Raw genomic sequence first — 18,186 nt, forward strand, 5'->3', positions numbered from 1 at the left:
GCCTTTTAACAGGAAAAAAAGAAGAGAAAGACCACATCACACCTGTGTTGCGCTCTCTCTCCACTGGCTTCCTGTTCATTTTAGGATCAATTTTAAAATGTTATTGTTGCTTTTTAAAGCTCTTAATGGTTTGGCCCCATCTCGCCTCTCTGGAACCAGTTCCCCATCACTACCAAGTCTTCACAGTCTCATATGAGCCCTCATTCTTCATCAGGTCACCATCAGCCATCAACACCAGTGTCACCAGTGGCTTTAAGTTTAATTACTCACATTCTTAATAACCAGACCTGCTGTACAGTATTAACAGGCATAACGACGTATGACAAGACCCAAACTAGGCGCCTTTCAAGGTTCCCTCCTTAGATACCAAGGCACCAGGCATCTGTCTTACTAACAATATGTATCAGACCTGGCATGCTGCTTGCCAGAGTCTGCGATGATGTCTTACTGTTCAGATGTCAGGCGCTGTCTCAGTTCTACTCGGATCTGAGCTGTCTACAATAAAGTCTTTCAACTTGACTCATCACTGACTCCAGAGGTTCCATTGTTGGTAGTCTCACCTGAAAATCTCTGTAATAGTTTGGACTTCAGGGGGGTCTCCTAGTCAACAATCGATGACAGGCTTGACTGATTCATTCTGCAATTTTGTTCTTGGTTAAAATCTTGTAAAGATTAAAGAAAGGTACTGACTGTACAACTGGGGTTCAAACCCTCATGGCAGGTGGTCAAACGTTGTTTAGATTCTTCCAAGGCAACTATTCAGGATTACAGTCAAAAATACACAAAAAAAGGAATATTTGCCTCCTGCACAAAGGTTTGAGGAAGTGATGGCATTTACAAGGTTCCTTGAATGCATCTTGAAGCCGCTCGTGTAAACTCAACATAGTTGCTCTCGTTTGTTCTCTTGGAGTGGAGAATTGCCCTCTGACAAAGATGATGTCCCGAGTAGAAATTGAATTTAAAGTCTGTTGCGTATATTTGCCAGAACACTTAAGCTTCTTTGTTTTTTTCTTCTCCCCTCTTAAAGACCATGGAGAAATTAGTTTGAACAAAGCACACACTGCTGCTGCTGCTGCTGCGCCGGGTGTGAGTGTAGTTGGGAATACAAATATCCATAGAATAATCCCCTGTGACTGTCAAAAAGCAATTTTTTTTGCTTAAAATGCCCACCCCCTAATATATTCACATATTAATAAAAAAAAGCCTTTGGAGTGCAATCAATATTAAATTCATTTCTATTTTGTAAGCTCGTAGATTGCTCTCTAATCAAACAATTCATTGTCAGAGTATTACAGGGAAATACATGAGTGGGTCCCTGGAATATTTTTCATTACGTAGGGATTACTGGGCTGAGTCAAAACCTCGGCTGTGAGCAACTACCGTGAAATGTTGAAACAAACTATTGTGGGGGAAAAAACAAAAAACTAAACTAAATATAAGCCCTACCTTGGAGCCCTCTGTGGTTCCTGCCCCCTCCATTCTGTGATGTAACCTTCCGAATCCTGCAGACGGACAACTTAGTGGTCTTCCGTTCAGGAGGGAGTGGCCGGCGTGTCCCATCTGGAGCTGGTGTTCCACTCCGCTCCTGTGGGCGTCTTTGGTCGGCCGCGTTTCGGGGGGCATCTGGGCGTCTGACAGTGCGCTCGTGGAGGACGACATGGACGAGGACAAGGAGGAGGAAGTGGGGAACCAAGAGTGGCGCGACTCTGGCGGGATGGGAGGAGGACGCTCCGGGGGAGGTGGTGGAGGTGGATCCCTCTGGGGAGGAGGTGGAGCTGGGAGAGGCTTGTCTTGCTTCCTGGACATGCCTGGTGAAGACTGGAGAAGAGGAAAGAAAGGGGACTGGTTTTTAAATAACTCTATGTTTGGGTTTTTTATGGGTTTTTATGGATGCTGGAGCCCAGGAAGACTTTATTTAGCCTTTTTCATCTCATTTGTTTCATATGTTATTGTTTTCTCTTTCTCTACAATAATTTGAACATGTGTCATATTAGAAAAATTCAAGCAACCTGTTTCCTCTTTATCTGGGAAATGCCACGACTGACCTTCGGGGAGCCGGTGGGACTGGCAGATGGGGAGCGGATGGCACCTTTCTGAATGAGGTCCAGTCGTGGAGGGACGGGGGGAAGGCCGAGGTGCTGCACGCAGTGTCCAGTGTCTCCACTGTGGGCTTTCCTGTGCTGGCTGACAGGTGAAGAGCTGGGAGACACCATTGGCGAGTTCTGGCGCTCGGCACAGTGCTGAGAGAGAAGAAAAGGTAAGTAATTATGAGCGGCTGGAAGAGAGGTGTTAATATTTAAGTCTACCTTATAATATGATACATGTAACAAACTTAAAATGAGATCTTTGCTGACTTTACAACAGAAACAACAGATGAAAATCCTCGCAGTTTGTGCTGGATTATGATATTGAATTGAAAATACAGTACAAGATCAGTCAAAGTGTGGTTGGTTAATGTTTCCTAATCATGCGACTTCTCTAAAGCTGCTTTCAGAGCAGCATCGATGTTTAGACATGTTCCAGAAAGTGTCTGAAGGGGGCTGCATGTGAGACGTTCTCCTGCAGGATCCACCCAGATTCCACCCTCGCCTCAATGTTCCGGACATTCTCCACAAAGCCGACTTGATTTGAGTCCAACTATTTACCTTCCTGATGTTGGCCAGTCCGTTCATGACCAGGCAGTCCTCTCGGTCTTCCTCGTCGTCCAGGTCCAGCATGTGGCAGCTGTGCCGGTTCAGGAAGAAGCACTTGGTGCCCTCGTTTCGCGGGTCAAAGGGATCCACAATGATGGGCTCTGTGCCTTTGATCTCACAGCGGCAGAACGGACACCCCTGACCGTCCGATTCCTGGAAAAGACAAGGTTGTGGGGAGAGTGGGGGTGGGGGGAGAGATGATATGAAACTGGATACATCACGAATGCACACATGAACTCAGTCGCGCATCAATAACTGAGAGACTTTACAACTTCCCGTTTCACTGTCTTTAATGACGCAACTAACCACACCACAAATTACGTCAAGAGAAACTTGCAAACACCAGTAGGGGCAAAAACAACAACTTCACAACACTGACATTAAATAAGACACCGAGATTGCATTTGTAAACTCTTTGCATCTGTTGCGTTTTATGAAACATGAAGAATTAGGAAAGCTGTCGCTGCAAAGAATTGGGATACATGTGTTTAATATCATGCACTGCTTGTATCTTCATCTGTTAATCTTTCATGAAAGGAGTGGACACATGCTGGCGCAGATCCTCTTCAGTAGAAAGTAGAAGAAAAAAAAAACTGCTCTGCAAATTCACTACATTCACTGGCCACATGTACTTATTCCACATGGCAGCCGCTGTCAAACAGAGGTTAAAAATAAGATCTTAAAGGGGGTTTTGGTTTTCAGAGCATCTCTCTCTGTCTCTCTCTCCGCCGACTCACTGGCTACAATCAAAGGCAGACAATGTTTACAGAGAACAAAGCTGCAATTGTGGCAGCCATATGGTTGGGGACTTTGTGGGGGACCCACCAAAGGCATGTTTGAAACATAATCCTAATCAGAGTGGGTGGAAGGGGAAGGAGTGGAAGGTTAAAAGGAAGGGGGAGCCCAGAGGGACGAGGGTAATAGTGTGATGGACGCTGAACAACGGACATGACTGAAGTGACAAACTACAACAATCTGCTCGCAAACTCAAGAAAAAAACGTCTGCTGTGGATTCAACAGGCACGGCAGCACCAGGACTTTTGAATTTTGGACGGACTGTAGTAATTTTGTCATGTGGGACTTTTAATTACAGAATACTTATTGCTGGAGGTTATTATTGCAAAATTAATTATTGCAAAATGATTCACTTTTAAGGATTTCTTTGTTATCCAGAGCCAAAAAATGAAGAAAATACTCACATTTAAGAAGCTTAAACAATCGGATATCTTGTTTTAATCACGAAAAAAAGCTTTGAACCGATTAATTGATTATCAATATAGTTGTTAAAGCATGTCTGGGTGATTAGGACTTTTTATTTTTTTTAGTATTTACATAGGCTGGGCCAGCTGGACATATGGATCCATCAGTCTCATCCATGATGCTGCAGACAGCCTGATGACTGACAGCAGTCTTCCCTCTCAGAATACTGTCGGGATACACCCCCCCCCCCCCACACACACACACAGAAAGACCCTTGTTCCGACCGGGTCATGAACCCGGGTCTTCTTGCTGCAAAGGCATGAGTGCTAACCATGAGTCAGGTTTGTCAAATTCTACTAAATACACTCTGTGTTATGTTAATGATAATTCAATGTCAGGTTGACAGGTCGAGTGAAAATGAGACAACCTGTATAAATAAAGGTTAAATCAAATTGAAACAGAGGAACAGATGGTTCTTTAAACACAGATAAGAGCCTCAGATGAGCTACAACACTGACTGACTTTCACAATGTATTTAAACCCAAAAAAAACGTTTATATGTGTATTATTTTGTGGAATGCATTAGTTACTGCTTGCTAATGCTTGATACTGATGACACACACACACCACACCGTACATGAGACGTCTCCCACAGTCTGGTGAAGACATGCCAGGGGAAAAGCGCGCGTAAAATCGCTCGACGCATCCTCGACGCATTGATTTAGGATCAAACTAAATCGGCGGAACGAGGGAATCCTGCCATGTGCCCCCACACTCTGCAGAGATCAAACGTGGTCAATAGAGCACACAGGATGTTGAAGAGCCTAGATCATCAGTCAAGCTCTGAGGGGGCGGCCTGTATCTGTTCCACCCCGGCTGACTAATATACAGAAAGAGAGGAGAGTCAGGGAACCACCAGTGAGTCAATGACCTGCGCTGGTTACTTAGTGTCACAGGGTGGGAGGGTTCCCCGTGTGTCTCTGACTCAATACTTCATTAATCTGGAGGAAATTACACACACACACACACACACACACACATGCATATGTAAACGCTGAGTGTTTACCATTTGCTAAAGTTCAGGCTACATTTGGAGCAAAACCAACAAATGAATACAAACAAAACCCTGAAATTGGACCTCCAGACACCAGTGTGTATGTGTGTGTGTTTGTGTGCTCGCACTTTTAAAGCAGGACTAGGAAATGTGGGAAGGAAAACCTTGAATAGAAATACGGATTTCTATGGATTCAAGTGTTGGAAATGTTTTGGCTTATGCAAGTACACCGTTAGTCTTGGCGTTAGTATATATCACAATGAATTATCATGTATGCAGGCTGGTATAAAACTGGCATTGTTTCATTTGAATGTTTGTCAGCGCTCCTGACTGAGATGACTCAAACTTGATGGATGGAAACTATTATCACTTAAAATGCAATCGACTTCATGAGTAAAACCTCTGAATCATTTCCCAGGTCCTCCCTCGCACAAGCTCCACTGACAAACATGTACAAAGTGTATACATGAAAACAACAACAGAAAAAAAAAACGGGTTGAACGTGAGAAGACAAAACATACTCTGGAACGTCTCCTATAATCAAATCTCTGAGTAAAGTCCGACTAACCCCATTACAACAAATGTGTAAGGTCAACTGTGCATGCTCCAGGGAGGCACATTAGTATAAATGGAACCACAGGTCTGCACACATGAGGTAAACGCATGCACAGCGGATTAAAAAATGCCCTTAAATGAGACCCAGAGTATGTGATACAGAATTGTGATTGCAAGAAAGGTTTGTTGGGCTTGTGTCCAGGACTGCAGAGTCTCTCTGTGACTGTGTGTGTGTCAGAGGTCAATAACATCAGAGTAAGTGCAGAAGCTGCACTGGTCTAAATAGCCATCACACATGCTGTGACTACAGCTCAGATGTCCTTGGTACACAAAGGAGGGAAGGGGGCAGAGGAGAGAGAGAGCGTATCTGGAGTATCTCACTGCTAATGACTCATTAAAGGAAGGTAATCACCAACACACAGGTTGCGATACACAAAGAAGTGCGAGAGTGTGTGCTACTCTGCTGCTCTGCTGAGACGTCAACTGGCAGGAAGCACAGTGTGTGCGTACACGCTCAGTTTTCACTTCCTCTAATGACAGATATATGGAAATTTGATTAGGACGGACACAAGGACCCTGGGAGGAAGGAAGGGAGGGAAGGAGGGAGGGAGGGAGGATCTTTAACCACAGGCTGCTTCTATTAATCTGTCGCTTAATAGCAAATAAAAACAAGGTACGACTTGGATGTAAACACAGTGCAGCAAATGGAAACAGATGTTTTTCGTAAAGGATGTGCATATTCTGTTCTTCGCCCGCAACGTACCAATGTAACATCACGTCAAATGCAGTCAGGGATCTCGACATTACAGTACCTGCCAGGACGTCAGACAGGAAGTGCACATGAGGTGTCCGCACGGTTCGATCTTGACGTCCTTGTCGTTCTCGGCGCAGATCTTACAGAGCTGGAAGGTGGAGCCCATTTCACAGTAGAGCTCATATTGCTCCTGTGCGGATAAAGCGAACCCAGCGTCAGTCAGTCATGGAGGAATACACAAATCACAGTACACATGAGAACAGGTTCACAGATTTTGAGTTCAGTTTAAGTGAAAATCTCTGTGAAACTAAAGTATTCCTGCGTTATTTAAATCACTGTACTTTTCTGTAAAAACACAGACGTTCACAGTCCCACAGAGCCAGCTGCTGAATCCAAGTACAGAATTCTATAATGTTTTTTGTTTTTTTTTAAAGGTCTGAGTCTGCTGGTACATATTAAATCAGGGTCAGTCGTTTCTTAGTAAACATTTTCCACATTTAAATGTCATGTGGAAGACTGACTGGCTCTGTGAGGCTAACAAATTCCATGACCGCATGCGTGCGCACACACACACACAGACACAGACACAGACACAGACACACACACACACACAAACCCACTTGTGTCACTTTGATGTGATCATGAGGCGTCGGCTCACAAAGACCAGTGAGGTCAGGGTTGTAACTGCGACCGTCGGGAAACAAGTAACTGCAAGTAAGAGAGAGGGGGGGGGGGGAGGTTGACAGAAATAAATCATGTCTCTTTAGTAGTTTCATCAATAATGCATTTCACTGTCTGCACGAAAAATGAAGTGTAATAAATGTAATATCTATGGAATTCTTTACCAGTAAATAGGAAAGAAATCAATAAAATGCTGACATCTGAACTGTCTGAACCAAAAACATTGTGAATTAATGGATGATAAAGTCTTGAAGGTGCTGTATACTGTATGAGAAATGCATTATAGTGTCAAGGACAAAGGTGCAGCCAGTACACAAAATTAAGTTTCATTTTACCAGGCGGAAAATCTGAAAATCTAACCCTGTGCCACCCACTGCTACACTTCAACACGTAGAGCATAGAGCGAGACAAGAGCAGCTAGGCCTGAGTACAAAGTCTGCGGTGGAGATGTGTTAAGACATGAAAAAGGAGAGAAAACTAAAGAGAGGGAAACAGAAGAACTTCGGCAAAGTTTAGTTCAATGCATATAATGTATTTACGGTTCATTTATTGTTGCCTTGTCGATCTCCTCTCGTCGAGTGATACTTCTTAAGTGATGCTCTGAAGCAGTACACACTTTCGCTCTCAAGCGCCACCTGTCGTCTGCACGTAAAAATCCAACACCCACACGCCGTAACAAATCTGGCAACCTACAGCGTTCACTGTTGTATATTTTCAACAAATATCAACTTTAAATGAGAACCTACGAGTTATTATTATTATTATTCCCTGCTTGTAAGGGGTTATGTGTACTTAATAAAGTGGTCAGTAAGCCTATGATTGCATGGAGTATTTTCCTATTTTCCACTTTAAGCCCATTTTGCAGAAACATGTTAGACACACCCCTTCACTGTCCACTTTTAAAACACATCTTAAAACCCATTTTTACTCTTTGGCTTTCGACCCAGTATGACATGTTGGTTTTTATCTTTTTTTTATAGTTTTATTGTATGACTTGTTCATTTGTGTTGTAGTTATACTTTCTACAGTATTGTATTGTTTTATTGTCTGTTCTTAGGTTTATTAGGGCCTTTTTCATATTTCATTTGTTTTATTTATGTCTGATGTACAGCACTTTGTCTCAGCTGTTGTTGTTTTTTTTTTTTTTTTAAAGTAGATTAAAGTGGATTGGATTGGATTGCCTTTCAAAGGCTGAGTCTAACATTATGGATGACTTATAAGGAGCAAAAAAGACGGGGGGAGAAAAAAATACAGAATTCACTTCCTCTATAGTTGCGGGGGTCCCCCTGACTTGATTAAAAACAGAGGTGCTTCAAACAGAACCCTCCACCTCTCCTCTCCACCTCTCCTCTCCACCTCTCCTCTCCTCTCCACTGGACGCCACTAATACTCCGTCATCCTTGATGAGCCTCAGCCAGCCAGACTGACGGCTGAGGATAACGAGATGTTATGCACTAAATGGAAGGAAGCATGTTTGATTTGTCTGGGGGCCTGTCAGATTATCAGCTATGATAGAAACAGATGGCCTCTCAGGATGACTTGAAGCTCAAGGACACGCTCTGTTCTGGCTGAGACTGAAAAAAACAAAAAACAACAACCATGCAAACAAACAAAATCCGACTCATCAGGGAAGTGGCTTTCAGAAAAGTTACTTCACATTTGTATACAGCTCATACACGGTGGAAGGAAGGTTGAGCAAGACGTATCAATATGCAAACAGGGAGCGGGCAAGAGAGAGGGAGAGTGACGAGCGTGTGAGCGTGTGAGTGAGTGAGTGAGTGAGTGATGCGTGATACGTACAAGCCCTCCCTGTAGCCGTCGATGAGGGCCTGGAACAGAGGTTTGTTGTGGGGGATGGTTTGCAGGATGTTGCCGTCGTTGGTCACATAACCAATGGCCCACTGGCCCAGCCGTGTGCAGCTCAGTCTGAAGATGTAACTGTTGGGACAGGGACAGAGGGGACACGCTGAATGTGTGTTTTCATAGACAGACACAAGGTTTTTGGACACATGAAAGTAAACTGATGTGACTTCAATATTGAAATATTTAGAACTACAACAGAGTTCCACTCGCAAAAAAAAAACAAAAAAAACACAAGAAAAGTCCTCCCTATAGAGCCAGTGTTTGACTACTGTGGTTTGCTAACATGGCAGATTATGTGGAAGAGGAACCACGTCTGGGATGAGACAGACAAAAACACAACAGTTTGAAATAATCTGATGAAAATCATCAAGAAATCAATGAAAATACTACATTTCTGTTTATGGATTCCCTAAATCCTGCACGCTGGAGCTTTAAGTTAGTTAAAAAAAAACATTTTGCATAAATAACTTATAAAAACACACCTTATACAGTCATTTATAGCCATTACATGTTACTATGTTTGTCCAAATGAATGTTAATCTAGCACAACACATATGAGTGAAGCTCATTTTAACGCTATAAATAAGTAAGAAGTCTTCACATGTTCTAGAGTGTTTACTTTTCCTCATCACAGTATATAAAGGACAACCCAGTGTGAGTACACAACAGGCGTCACAACAAACAAGCAATAATGCAGGGAGAAGACACTGCAGCGACGATCAACAGGCCAATTCAATCAATTCCCCGGATACGGAACATATTGACTGAGGATGTTTGCGAGCACGATATAAAAGTTACAGTGTTTTATTAGCGTTTGAACACATAACCGTCCTTTGGCTTTGCTTTATTAAAAAAAAAAAAAAAAAAAATGTTATGTTCATGTTATTTATCACTTTCTGGAAGCATTTCATCAACCGCCACGGCTTCTCTGCATCTGTAACTAATACTAATAACCTCTTCATACCGCTTTGTGATTTATTTGCAGCGGCCCGATGTTATCAAAGACGCCTAAATGGCCAGTTAATGGTGGAACACACGAGATAACTCCAACTCGTGCACTTGAGAAATTATTTTTCTGATTTATTGCTATTAATCTTTGCCCTTTTTTTTCCTTTTCTTTTTTAAATAAAACTCAACTGCAACCACCGTAAGGAGTGTGTTCTTGATTTATTGTGACATTGGAGACATTTTCTTGTGCAAGTGAAGAACAAAGACATCAGTTCAGCACATGGTGGAAAGATGTGAAGAAACAGATAAAGGTGCTATTAATGCACTATGGTCAGCACATGCACTGACCACAGTATGATGCCACTTCCACCTGCAACAAAAGGCATCCAGCTAAATACACTCAGTGAAGCCTGAGGTGATTTCTCGACAATCTGCAAAATCTGATTTAACCCAGTTTGTGCAGAAACGTGTGTGTGTGTGTGCGTGCAGGCGTGGTCGCATGCTTGTGTGTCTGAGTGAATTAAAGTGGTGAAATGTCACAGGTCATCTAATTACAGTGCATCTGCCCACACAGCTGTGTGTGTGTGTGTTTGTTCCAGTCGCTGTTCATAACAATGGTATTTTGCATGATTCACATGTTGTTATCGGGAGATCTTTGCATTTGCATACTCAGTCAGACGCTTACTTACACATACACACACACACATTTCCTGTCCTGTTATCTACACTATTCCACGCTGCTACACACGAAAGCTCAGCTCCAGGCTACACGAGCTGCTTACTTTAGTTTTTATTAGCGGTGTTTCTGAAAAAGACCCTTCGGCAACGAACGTGCACGCGGGCACAGGCTCACTTAACACAAGGGACAATGAATCGAGATTTGATATCATGACCGAGCTGCTGCGCACCTGGCCCCCCCGGGGGCTGCTTAAGTGTGACAAAGTGCCTTCTGAGAGTCCGCTAGACAATGTAAATGCAGCACTTTTACGATCCCTAATTGGACTTGTTTGGCTATAAGTCACGGAGTCTCGAGGAGCCAATGTGTCCGTGGAGTAGGCGGAGGCTGGAGGCCAAGATCAAGGCAACGTGGATGGATGTTATGACGCTTTTCCATTATACAGTTGTAGCACTGGCTCGACACGACTTGACTATACTTGGGTTTTTTGCGTCTCCATTTGGGTTCCTGGTGCTTTTTTGTTGGTAGCTGCTCTGGCGAGGTTCCAAGTGAGCTGAGCCGATATTAAAATGTAGGACCTGGTTCCTGGTGTGACGTCAGCAGACTGCCGGCCAATGATTGGTCAGACAGTGTTGCCACTGGAAGTGAATCGACCCGAACAATGCCGAACTGTAGATCAGTTAAAAATCCTCAAACATGCGTTAAATAAGCATTTAGCAAGTAAATGACTAAAATCTCAGTATTTAATAGAAGAGTCTGGTGTCCCACGTTGAGGAGGTACTACAGCCATAGATAACGACGTGCATGACACCAAACCGAGAAGAGCTGGAACTATAAAATGGAAAAGCGTCATTCGTCAGCCCTCAGACTTACAGGTGTGGTGAAGAAAGGGTTTAGACATTTTATCCACCCGAGACAAACTGTCTAAACCCGAGGCACCTGCCATGCAAAGACTTACAGCTCTGAGATCGTTTCAGAGCGTGGCTGTGGATGTCTGCTCTGCAGTGCAACAACTGTAAGTCACCTCCTCTACAGTACACGGATAACATCGAGCTGTGTGCCTTGAGCGTGCAAGACATCCACTCACTTATCCACATCGCCGGGATCTACAGCAACAATATCTGAATGTGATTCGGACTAGATAAGTGTGGTTTGGACGGAATCGAAGACAGGGAAGATGATCAGAACTGAAGGCAACACTGCAGATGCTCTGGACAGCTTTAAAATACGTCAAGATCCCACTGGCCAATGGAAACCATGAGGAGGTCACAAGGAAGTCAGCCAAAGCCAAACACCTACACAAAGTAAGGCAGGTCCTGGAAAGTCAGGTGAGCTGTCCACTTCCCCCAAGTTCATTGATTTATCAGTATCCACCATCACTGCAGAACTCAATTCTACTCTGTTCTATTTACTCTGTCCTCTGCTCTGAGGACAAAGGAGCAACATAACAGATGCCAACTACTAAGCTACATAGTGGATTCATTACTCCACTACTGTCTCACCTGATCTAAAGCATCTGGATTACCTTCAGTAAAAAGAAAATGTTGCTTCATGTTATCATTTACATCCTGCTGCTTTTCTAAGGTTTGAAAAAAGATGTTTTATGAATATACACGACAGTAATGAGGAGCCTTGGGAAGGCAGTTCACGTTGTGCTTGGAGACACAAGAGAAAAAAAAGAAGAAGCAGGACGTATACGACAGCCATAATCCCAAATGGAAATATGGAAACCGCGTGATATCTGTTGCCTTTGAGCCCGAGTGCTGAGGCCGTTGCTGCGGCGATCAACATTGTAAATATTCATGAGCCTAAGAGCAGAGGGAGGAGATCAGGATTTGTATCCATGACAATTGGATTCTGGAGACACTTGCTGACTTCCAGACCTGGACGTGTGAAGCTGCAGGTGACAGGAGGGTGGGAGGGGCTCAGATAAGTCAAATCCTGACTTCTTAGCATGTCAGAGCCACAGCACAAGGTTGTTAACCTTGTTTACTCACCTATTTCCATTATCGCACATTTACCTCGTGTGAATTCAAAGGCTCTAAAGATCTATTTTTCCATCAGCTCCAACAAATTAGGTACAATGCAAATCATAAACAGGAGGCATGATACTATTTGCACTTTAATATGACAGTGTGTGAAAGTCGCTCTGAGTGACAGAAACACTTGTGTGTAGAGAGAGAAAAAGAAACGCTGCAAAACCACAGGTGTGAATGCAGCATATAATGTTAGTTTTAACTTGTTTTTTCTCCTCAGCCGCCCACAGTTGGTTAAAGTGTGAAGTGAGTGTTGGGCTACATGCAGATTACCAGCCACACTCTTTAAAGATGATTCAAATCTGATTCATAGTTCACAGTCATGAGTACAAGTATCTCTATCTATCCTTCTCAAACGGCACATAATGTGCACACCTTTTTGCACAGAAGACAAAAGAAAAGGAGATATTAACACAGGATAAGATGTACTTTTATTGGTCCCCCCATTGAGGAAATTCAGAAATAGAAGCTAACATGGTGCATTTGTGGGTTGCTCTAGATGAGTGGTTCTTAAACTTTTTATACCAAGTAACACCTGAATGTTAAAATACTATATAATAAATAGGCCGAGCAAAGCCAGCTACAGACTTTTCCCCAAGAGGCAGATTTATCCCCAATAAGATAATTTGCTCTCTCACCATCCTCCTCCCCTTACTCACATATTCTTCAGACACTATCAATCCATCCAACAATTTTCTATCACTTTATCCTCCACATGAGGGTCACAGGGGGACAGATCGCCAGTGTACGCCACATGTAGAGACAGACAACCATCCACACTCACACCTGTGATCAATTTAGAGTGTCCAAGTTACCTAATCCCCATATGGAATGTTTTTGGACTGTGGAAACCTGGAGAAAACCCCCCCACACACACACACAGGGAGAACATGCAAACTCCATGCAGAAAGGTCCTTAGTGCTCACCACTACACCAACCCCGTGGCCCTTCTTCAGACACTAATATAGCAACATTAGATGAAGATGGAGCAATCCGGTCAGAATTCCTCAGCTCCACGTCAATCACATACCCTTTTATATTCAGTAAAACAGTATTTCTGATTCTCCATTAAGTACCAGCAGAGGAAGCTTGCGTACCACTCATGGTACACATACCACAGTTTGAGAACCGTGGCTCCTCAAGTGTTGATTTTCAGATATTTAGCACACACACACACACAGACACAGTCACTTACCTTCCAGGCTTGTTGATGTACTTGTGCAGTCGGGCTTTGACTTCGTCATAGGTGAGGAAGGCCATGTAGCCGGGGTGAGTCACTGCCAAGAAATTCCAATTCCTCAGAATTGATCCCCACGGCTGAAAGAAACCACCCAGTGTTGCTTTAACTAAGCAGATAATTATGCATCGTACATTTAACTTTTTTTTCTTTTAATATATTAATAATATGATTTAATTAACATCAAATCATCCTGAGTCAGCGCCTCTGTAACAGGAATGTGTTGAAGGGCATGTGACTGAGCTGAATCAGAATTCTCTGGGTGTCACCGAAGGAGGAAGTGAGGGGAGGGGGCTGTCGGGGGGGGGAGGCAGATGCTGAGTTTTCTGATGTCCAGCCAGTTTGGGGGGGGGAGCATTTGAACTGTAAGCGAGTTGTGTTTGGCTTTGTTTGCAGCTGGTTTGTGGCTTTCTGCGGAACAAGAATTACACAGATGCTAAAACGTTTGATGTGGAAGAGCGAGACAGCCTCGCATTATGCTGAGGGGGGTAGAGTTTGTTTACATGACTGCTCAGCGGGAAAGATTTAATAAAAGATGCGTTATAAAAAAATAACAATAGGCGCGAGTACAAGAGACAGCGATATCTGACCCTACGTATTTATTGAAATGAGTGAGTTCCCCCCCTTATACAACAACACATACCACTTTAAGCAATGCTATACGCTATGCTATCAGTTCTGATGAGCAACAGCATCCGTCCTTTTTTGTATGAGTAATAAGCCCCTAGCTTCAAAAATGCAAAGCGACACTCAGAAGCATGACACTCAAAATGGCAGCGTCAAAAAAAGCAAGGCTGGTTCTGACACTATGCACTCACGCAAACATACTTATGGGTAGTGTTTTTCAATTTCTGCCAATAAACCCTCCTACATGTTACATATTGAACTTCAAATATGTAAATCATTTGTCTATGAATTAAACCAGCTGTAACCTATTCATATTTCATCACTGGTACCAATGGCTTTACAATGTAATTAATTACAAGTTAGTGTATTATCAACCAGAGGATTTTTGGAGGTGTTATCTGAAGCATTATGTTGCTTTAATTCCAAGTATTCTTTTGAACAAAAGGAACATTAAGGCATTGGCAGAGAAAGCTATTTACATCAGATCCCCGAATTAAGAGCAAAAAGCCTTGGCCCATTTCATTGGAGGAGATCACTGGGTTTGCCAGTTGGCTCTGCGTGGTGCCAAGTGCCACGTCATTCACCTCCATGCGGCCCCGTTTAGCTTGGAGCTTACCGGGGATAATAATGGGCTGCTGTAACTGTATGGTCGGTTTTGTTGGAAGAATTACTGGCCTTCTGCCTGTAAAGGCAACGGAGCGAGCGCTGACCACTCTACGAGTTTGTTGATCTGAGCAGTACACTGAATATTTGCCCAGAGAATAAAAGAAGAAAGAAAAAGAAGAAAAAAACAACAAGAAACACTTAACTACTGAGTGGGAGACAGACTCAAAAGCAAGTGAAATGCAGTTCTGTCACTCCGGTCGCCATGCTCCCAAAACACGTACTTTAAAATTTCACAAAACGCGACAGCAACCAAAAATCTCTCAGGCTGTAAACCTGAATAATTACAGTTTAAGAACTGACCCACCCTACAAAAGTTCAGGCTTTAACACACAGTTTCTTTCTTTCTTTCCTTCACTGGTCCCTTCCCTGCCTCCCACCAGGATTCCCAACCAGTGAATCAACATGTCCAGGGCATGAGGCTGACCACAAGGGACTGTGTCAACCTCCATTCAGGTTGCACCAGCCTGAAGAGGCTTCCCAGGAGAGAGAGTCACCGGCAACTCCTACCCACAACTGTGTTTACTTTAGTAGAATGTGGCCGTCTTAACACACTGACAAGCCATGAGTTCACGAGCAGGCGGCGGTTAATCATAGCTTTCACATTGTTTTCTTTCATAATTCTTTGAAGAAAGCAAGCAGTGGCTCTTGTGACACCGATCCTGACAAAAAATCCTTCTCGCAAGCATCCACCGGTCTTATTTTTCCTGCTCGGGGGAAGCATGCAAAGTACAAAGGTTGTGCCAAAGTAAAGCATCACTTAAAGGCCTCACCGCCCACACAACATCTTGAAGCCACATGGGCCCCGAAATCTGTCAACAGAAGGCAGCTAAAGCCACATACACAAATCTCCAAAAAGGAGCAAAAATAGAACAGAAAACATTTTTTATTTTTTTCCCGGAGCCGTTAAATCACTGCAATAAACCCGTAAATAAGGTTCTGATCTATATGTGCAGCTGTGTCAGCCTGTTTCAGTCCGTGTATTTTCTGATGTGAGGATAATAGGATCCAAAAATCCAGTTTCACAAGAGATGCTTTAACAGCCGCACTGATGCCTGTACATGTTTTGGCAGTATTTTCTATAGTAGTGCAGAGTAATAGGCTTTTTCTCGGATGCTTTTATTAAGGAATACCCTGATATACAGCAGACAGAGCCATGTCCTGTGTTATAAAAAGATGATATGTGACAGCAACAAATCAACCGTGCAGTTGCAACGACTGAAACAGCTGCACAAGGTGAGGCGAGTTCAGGCTGGTTTAGACAACGACTGCACAACTAATTGCAAAATAATCAGATATTGCAGAAGTGCAATATCTGAATCAAAAGACGCTGCAATTTGTGTTAATCTAGATTAAATATGTGACAAAACAATTATACAGTTGTGCAGTATTAGGCAACTCTAAATCACCGCAGGGGAGAATTCCTTCACTGGAAAAGTGTGTATGAGTATTTACGGTGCAAGGTGACGTTTTACCCACGTAAATGAGTCAATGCATGCAGCAACAACAACACTGATCTTTTCCAAAATCCTTTTTGTTTAGGTTGTTTTTTTTTGTTTCTGGATAATCTCTTTTAAAATGTCATGCCCATCCCTTGTTGTGTCACGTCAAAGGAAAATTTAAAATGCAGCACAGACCAGACCTGATGTTAGAAGAAGAAAAATGAACACGACAAATGTTCAAAACCTTTCGCACCTCGCTGTACGGGAGTTCAAGTACACAGACTTGGTGCCAGCTACGTGTGAGGAAATGATTCGACACGTGGTTTGAAGCTCGGATCTGTTTTGACCAACCTGGAAAAGGCGTGTGAAGATGTCGAACTCAAACACAGAGATGTAGTCGTTGCAGGTGAGGTCAATGGTGGACTTGAGGGCCATGGCCTCCAGGCCCGAGGTGATGGGATGCAGCTCGTGAAGGCACTGTCGGAAGACTTTCCACGGCACTATCGTCCTGCAAGACAAGTGACAAGTCCAATAAAAAATCACCATCATCAAACAAGGCAGGAGACTGACTCGTACTGTGTTTTTGTCCCATCGGAGTTTGGTCTGGTCAGACAAACTGAGAACGAGTCAAGAGTCTTGCCCACGAGACAGGAAATCTGATTTGAAGGGACCGTGGTAAACTAAAGTGCCTGCCGATGAGATCATTTGTGCCAGATGTATGCGGCCTCAGTGGCCTTCACACGCCGCGGCTGTGGTCAAACACAAGAAACTAATCTCACACTAATGTATCTCACTTCCAACCATGGTTAAAAGGCAAGCTTCTATCACAGCGAAAGCAAAGAACTGAAAATGTCAACTGGTCACATTAGAGGGGAGACAGAACATGCGGAACACGCTCATCTAATCCATACACAGCTTTTATTTTTGCTCCCTTAATTTCATCATTAGTTTTGGATTAAACCGCACACAAAAAAAGAACTCTGAACACTGAACACATTGAGATTCACAAACAGTACACTAGAAAACATATCATGCATGAAGTAACACACGGAATGCAGCTTTTGTCGAATGGTTTGCCAAATTGTGAGTTCCACTGCTCTGTGTATTGTACCGACATGATGACAAATGTGGCTCTGCAGCGGGGGAATAGGAACTCTTGTCGTCGCACTGAAGGTGAAACCCCGAAACTACACAAGACCGGCAAGCAGCAACTCCATTAAAGGTCATTTCCACAGACCTCAAGACAAAAGTGTCCCCCCAACCCCCCCGTGTTTCACTTTCTGTCTCGTACACGTTTCAGTTGCAGTGTGGCTGTAAAAGCAAATAGGTTTTTTACAGAAACGGCGATCAATGGCTGGATTATGATGAGAGGAAATGAAGCGTTACATTTATTGACAGCTGCAGAGTCTCGGGGCTCTGTTCCAGCTTGTTTTTCAGTTGCACACCAACCGACTTTTCTCGCTGTCTCCATGTCTAAATTTTAATTTGGCTGTGACTGTTGCTGCAGCAACAGCTCTCAGCTCTGATGAACAGCCCAAACGCAACACATCCTGTACATCCTATTTCAAAGTAAAAGCACGCTATAGTGTTTCTCTTGCATGTTTCAATTTATTTATAACACCAGGGTAAAGGCTGACGGCAAAAAAAAAAATAACTTCAGTAGTGGGTGGTCAATATGTGTTCATATTATAACATAATATTCCATCATGAGATTGCAATCAAGATCATTTATGATGATATTTCACAGAATTTCAAAG

General features: G+C 43.3%; 1 protein-coding gene across 4 annotated transcripts in view; it reads right to left on the bottom strand.

Moving 5' to 3' along the window:
- Positions 1–18,186, bottom strand: part of cblb (Cbl proto-oncogene B, E3 ubiquitin protein ligase) — a 57,051-nt gene that overhangs the window by 13,859 nt on the left and 25,006 nt on the right. For all 4 annotated transcript variants that reach the window (XM_058627143.1, XM_058627141.1, XM_058627142.1 and 1 more), the window contains exons 5-12: positions 16,781–16,937; positions 13,656–13,777; positions 8,738–8,875; positions 6,877–6,964; positions 6,315–6,446; positions 2,646–2,846; positions 2,046–2,240; positions 1,447–1,818 (exon numbers count right to left, since the gene is read on the bottom strand). In XM_058627143.1, the coding sequence (XP_058483126.1) occupies positions 1,447–1,818; positions 2,046–2,240; positions 2,646–2,846; positions 6,315–6,446; positions 6,877–6,964; positions 8,738–8,875; positions 13,656–13,777; positions 16,781–16,937 (1,405 nt within the window). The remainder of the gene's footprint in view (positions 1–1,446; positions 1,819–2,045; positions 2,241–2,645; positions 2,847–6,314; positions 6,447–6,876; positions 6,965–8,737; positions 8,876–13,655; positions 13,778–16,780; positions 16,938–18,186) is intronic.

This window comes from Solea solea, chromosome 4 (assembly GCF_958295425.1).
Source record: "Solea solea chromosome 4, fSolSol10.1, whole genome shotgun sequence".
Taxonomy (NCBI): Eukaryota; Metazoa; Chordata; class Actinopteri; order Pleuronectiformes; family Soleidae; genus Solea; species Solea solea.